Genomic DNA, 6,000 nt, shown 5'->3' on the forward strand with positions numbered 1-6,000 from the left:
TTTCTTGTCGTACTGGTCTTAGACTAGTCCTCTCGAATTCTTTCAATGGTCTTTCAGATATCTTTTATGCAAAAAGTGATCTTTCAGAATTATTTCCATGGACTTTGCCTGGTCTTTCAATGGTCTTTCAATGATCTTTCAATAATCTCTCATGAGTCTTACAGTGATCTCCGCAAAAATCTTGAGAGACTGCCGAAAGATCAATGAAAGACTATGGAGACCTTTGAAAGTTCATCGAAAGACCGCTGAAAGACCACTGAAAGACAATTTTCCTGTAAGACCGTTGTAAGACTGTTTTGAACCGTTTCAAAAAGTTTTGGAGCCCATGAAGACCACGAAGACCACTGAAAGATTGGTCAGGACTCGTGTAAGACCTCAAAGACCATTGTAGGTTCTTTGAGAGACCTCTGAAAGATCAACCAAAATTCATGGTCTTTCAAAGGTCTTCCAGCGGTCTTGTTCTCTGTGGAATGGGGGTTTAAAAGGTTAAACGTTATCACACTGTAATAAGATGGAAAGGGGCTTATCAAAGGTATGTTTCACAGAGGGACATGTTCGTCAAAAGACGCAAGGCTTGTGTAATTGCCCCGTCAGGGGCGAATTTTTTTCATTTTTGACAAAAGAAATGACAATTCTTAGGCAGAAAAGTGCCTTCATCGTTACTTTTGTCCTTAAATAATATCATTTTTCTACTTTTAGGGGGGCACATTGGGGGGGGCAAAATCTCGTTTTGCCCCCCCCCCCAAATTTTCTTTGGGGGGGCAAGTGCCCCCCCTGCCCCCCCGCTTCCGGCGCCCTTGGTATTCATGATGTCATATCTAAGGCTCCCACCAAATTTTGGTCATTGGGGTTTTTCATCATGCTCTACGAAATATTGCATCAAAAATGCTGAAATGCTAAAAAAGTTTTTTGCGACATCATCACTTTGATACTCTATATGACATTTTGTTGTAATGAATATATGCTTTGCCAAAACGGAAATTATACTAAGCGGGTGTAGACTTTGTGGCAATTTATGATTTCACATGCCATTATGAAAATCCATAATTTGAAAATGAAAATCCATAATTTATTGTTCGAAATAGACATGAAATGAAATACTCCGAAAATTTGCTTTGCCCAATTGATCGTGGGCCCAGCAGCCACTGTGCAGCGCCAGATCGAAGATGCTCTATCCCTTTAATCGTTGAACGCCAAACAGGGTAGCAGCAACTCCCATCTTTTAACGTCTTTTGGTCTGACGCGGCCGGGGTTTGAACCCCCGACCTCCCGGTTGTGAGATGGACGCTCTACCAACTGAGCCAACACACCGGTTATATTTCATATGATATCGATTGTAACACTAGACCATGTGGCTGTAACATATCGAGCTGATATGTCATTCGGGTTCTTACGGCTACTCACAAGTGATCTCAAAAAGATGACATTTCTAAGGCGAATCTAACATCGTGTCTCGTTTATCCAACCATGTACAAACTCAGACAAGCGGTGGCGCTATACCTCTTACAGTAGCGATTTTCCATATTACACATACCATTATCATATCATTGACTCTAACGATAATGACTTCTATTATTATCCTTTGCCATTTCTAGGGAAGCGTGCAGTTCACCAAAACAACGGAGATGAAGATCGAAGACATGGCCGAAAACATCAGCGACATGAGGAACAAACTGATAATGCTCTCCGAGAATGCGATAGACTCGAAGATAGAGCAACTGGAGTCCATGAACAGCATGCAGGAACTGAAGCAACAGATGCAGTCGCTCCAGGAAAGGTTTGATAAGATAGATAACAAGAGAGGTTACTAGGTGTCCACCCCTTGTCACGATAAAGTTCTGAAGTGATGACATCACCAAAAAATTTTTTTTGCATTTTAGCATTTTTGATACCATATTTCAAAAGAGCGTGATGAAACACTTCTTCTACGCAAATTTGGTAGGAGTCGGTCCATGGGGGATTTAGATATGACCTCATGAATACGTAATGAGCCCCTTTGAAGTCAATGTATTATTGGCGTGGTTCTAAATGTTAGGCTACAATGGCTCCGTCGTAAATAATAATATGATGATAAGTTTGTATAGCGCAAGTACTATATAGATATATTCTACTGCGCTTTGGTTACTCCTATCTCTTATACTACTTACTAAAAATAATGATCTACTTAAACGCTTCCCTGCACAGATGTGTCTTCAATATTGTTTTGAAATCAGGTACATATTGGGCCATTCTATTCAAGAGGAAGTTGGTTCCACAGTTAAATATCTAAATGAACCATCTCCAAGAGTTGTTTTGGTTTTAGAGCAGGGTACTTTCAACAGGAATCTATCCTTATCCCTTTACAGATTGTGTGAGGTTGATGGCAATTTCAAGGAAAGCAGTTCTGAAAGATAACTATGGATTTGGCCATTCAATGCTTTAAACACCAGTAGAAGTGCATGTATCTTAAAATTCCACAAACTAATCACATGACCAACTTCAACCCTGGATTTAACATTGTACCCTACCCTAAACCTAACATAAACCCTATTGCAACCCTAACCCTACATCTTAGAGGAAATAAAGCCCCGAGCAATTGTCGCTAGAGCAAATGTCGTGGCACCGCTCAACTCATGATCAGTGTGCGTAGATGCACCAGAGAAAAAAAAAATTCCTGGGGCTTTTTCTTTTTTAAGCTCACCAGTCCAATTTTGCTACATTGTATTACAATTTATATTAGACCTTATAGGAACATCAGGGACTCTTATTTCGTTTTTCATGGCTTTGTGGGGCATTCTGTTTCTGTTTATGGTAACTTCCGGAGGAACTCAGCAGGACAGCGTTTTGCTGTACCAGGTCCTTCGGAGAGGACCATAAGCCGTCGGTCCTCTGGTTGCTTGCTTACCGGCATTCATGCTTTCTTAGCAGTCAGGTTAAAGCCAAGCTGGTATATAACCAATTACCTAGGAAACATTTTACGTCAAGGTTAATCAGTCATAACATTTTAATAAACGGAACATGTTTCGAGGTGTCGCACCTCATCCTCAGCCTGAAAATTATTAACAGAGTCATTGGTATTTGAAGATGCCAAGATCTTCATATTACTCTTTCTTTCTCATATTACTCTTTCTTTCTCATCTTTCAAGCTCAGATCTTTACTTTCTGTGAAAGACTCCATTCCCCAGTAGCTCCATGCTCGTGTCATATATCAATTTACATGTGCGAGATGTAAAGCTCGCTATATTGGTCAAACCAAGCGTCATTATAAGACACGAGTACAGGAGCACCTGGGGAAGGACAAAAACTCCCATGTCTGGAGACACTTGCAATCGTCACCCCAATGCTTGTTAGAATGCAATACCCACTGTTTCAAAATTCTCGATACTGCTCAAACAGATTTTCAACTAAAAATAAAAGAAGGGCTTTTCATCAAATGGAAACAACCTCAACTAAACCAACAGGTGTACAATTACCAAATAATGTTATCCATTTAATTTAAACCCACCCCTATCTGATAAATCCATAGACTTTGTAACTTTTTACTTCATTCCATTCAACAATTGCATTCCTTGTAATCCTGTGTAACTACATTCTTGAAATTTTTACTTGACATCCCAACTGTATAAATACCAATGACTCTGTTAATAATTTTCAGGCTGAGGATGAGGTGCGACACCTCGAAACATGTTCCGTTTATTAAAATGTTATGTTCTATTCTTTATTTTTGTCTTTAATCAGTCATATTGGCTGACCTTATAGATAGCAGGTATTACTTTTGGGTCTTTTTATCAAAGTGGAGACAATGGTAGAGTTGGGATTCGAACTCACAACCTTGCGGTTATGAGTCCAGTGCTCTAACTACTGGACCACACGACCCGATTTCATGGGGAACTCACGCGAAACTCTGTGTAATAATTTTCCTTGAGATGTAAAGCAGACAGGGTAGAATATTCTTTCATTGATATTTGAATTATTTCAAATTTTTGTAAACTCTGTGTAATATGCAGCCTTTTTTCTGCCATATGTGGTTCATATTCACAATCAATGATGTCCTTTAATAACAATATGCACCATTGATAAAGTGCATAATACAATGTTTCTGTGTGCTGCATGTACATGTACTGTACATGTAATAATGTTAGGGCATGTAAAAGTATCAGTTTACATGTATTATATACAGATAGATCACATACCTGTAAAATAATAAGGTACACCCTAACCAACCTCACTAGCTTAAAAAAGAGCTGAAAACATAAATATTTTCAAGCTTTTGTCATTTTCAATATTACTTGTGAAATTCATAGTCATTATTTATACTTTAATAACTCTGAATTTGCAATATTTGTACATACAACTCTTTATGTATTTTAAACATATGTATAATTTATTATTGTACATGTATATATTTTATCATGTGTGTATACTTGTTTTGGTTTTTATGCATATATGACACCACAAAGTTATACCTGCATATTGCAGAAAGTGTGCCTAAATAAATTATTGTTTAAATATAAAGTAAATTCAGTTCATTCATAAGATAATGAAATGAAGTAAGGTAAGCTACAACGTAAGATTTAGTATGAAATCGAATCATGTTCACAAATATGCCTATGGCATTGTATCAATGTCAGAGTTTTTAAAGGAATCCCAGTGGACCTCATTAATGTGATTGGTTAATAATAACATTGGTTTGACTTTTAAAATATCTGAGCTAGAAGGTCATACTTGTCACCTGTGTCTGTGATATGTAACAAAAATGAAGCCCAGAAAAAATTGCGTTTGAAAATAATTATTTAGTGCTTCAAAAATTGAAAAATAAAGTGACCGGAAACACCATCTTAAATTCATCCCATACACTTATTAGTACTATTTAGGCGTCTATAAGATGCCTATTTACAAAATCGGGGTTTGCCTTGTAGTTTTTAAGCTTTTCATTCTCAATAATGGTTGTTTTCAGGGTTTATTAGTTCTAATACATGCACTTGTACACATGTTTCATCTTGGTTTGAGAATTTTTTAAATCGGCTGCTCACAAATGTTAAACAATTACTTTCATGACGAAAATCTCGCGTTTGAGGACTGTATACCCCGATTTTCCCTTATCATCAAATATCTTCTCCCAGTAATACAAATCCTATTGCCCTCAGGCATGAAATTTAAGTATAGAAACACCTGTTTCTTGACCTCGGTCCGAAGATAATTCACCCCAGCGTCTACGGTCACAGCAGGGGGCCACACACGATGGATTGCAATGTGTGTAGTTCCGGCGAGAGCATGGATGTATACACGCGTTGATAGAAAGTTTTTTCTTCCTTTCTTTCTTTCTTTCCTTCCTTCTTTCTTTCTTTCTTTCTTTCTTTCTTTCTTTCTTTCTTTCTTTCTTTCTTTCTCTCTCTCTCTCTCTCTCTCTTCCTTCCTTCCTTCCTTTCTTTCTTTCTTTCTTTCTTTCTCTCTCTCTCTCTCTTCCTTCCTTTCTTCCTTTCTTTCTTTCTTTCTTCCTTCCTTTCTTTCCTTCTTTCTCTCTGTCTGACTGTCTAATTCTTTTCTTTCTAGACTTATTTTCTTCATCCACCCCCTTTCTACACCTCTAAATTTTTATTCGCTTACTTTCCTTATTTCAAGGTCGATTTTCTTCGTTCGAAATTGAAAATGGACTAGCATTGGATGTCTGAATTTAATATGCCTTTGAAAACGTGTTTAATATCGAATACAATAATTTCATTCCGAAGATCCTTCTACAGGCAGACAAGTCTTACGTAATAGCACAGCGTTGATTATCATTTCGTCCTTGGCTCAACGCTCATTTAGCTGGCCCGTGGTGGTGAAATCGAGACAAGGGGATTACCTGGCCAAGACGAGTTTATCGGGGTTGGAAAAGTTGTTTGAGATATTCCAAACACGAATCGGGGTATAAAACCGCAGTTTGCAGTGCGAAGTGAGGTCGAGAATCAAACGGGACATTTTCGTAATGTAAACCTGCCACTGCATACTCTCTATTGTACATGTATACAGTGCGTCCCA

At 38.0% G+C, this 6,000-nt stretch overlaps 1 protein-coding gene across 1 annotated transcript in view; it reads left to right on the forward strand.

Moving 5' to 3' along the window:
• The window catches only part of LOC121417310 (transient receptor potential cation channel subfamily A member 1 homolog), a 40,276-nt gene extending 37,372 nt beyond the window's left edge, over positions 1-2,904 (forward strand). The window contains exon 24 of the mRNA XM_041610966.1: positions 1,596-2,904. Within this exon, the coding sequence (XP_041466900.1) occupies positions 1,596-1,811 (216 nt within the window). The 3' untranslated portion in view covers positions 1,812-2,904. The remainder of the gene's footprint in view (positions 1-1,595) is intronic.
• The last annotated feature ends 3,096 nt before the right edge of the window (positions 2,905-6,000 follow it).

This window comes from Lytechinus variegatus, chromosome 6 (genome assembly GCF_018143015.1).
Source record: "Lytechinus variegatus isolate NC3 chromosome 6, Lvar_3.0, whole genome shotgun sequence".
NCBI lineage: Eukaryota > Metazoa > Echinodermata > Echinoidea > Temnopleuroida > Toxopneustidae > Lytechinus > Lytechinus variegatus.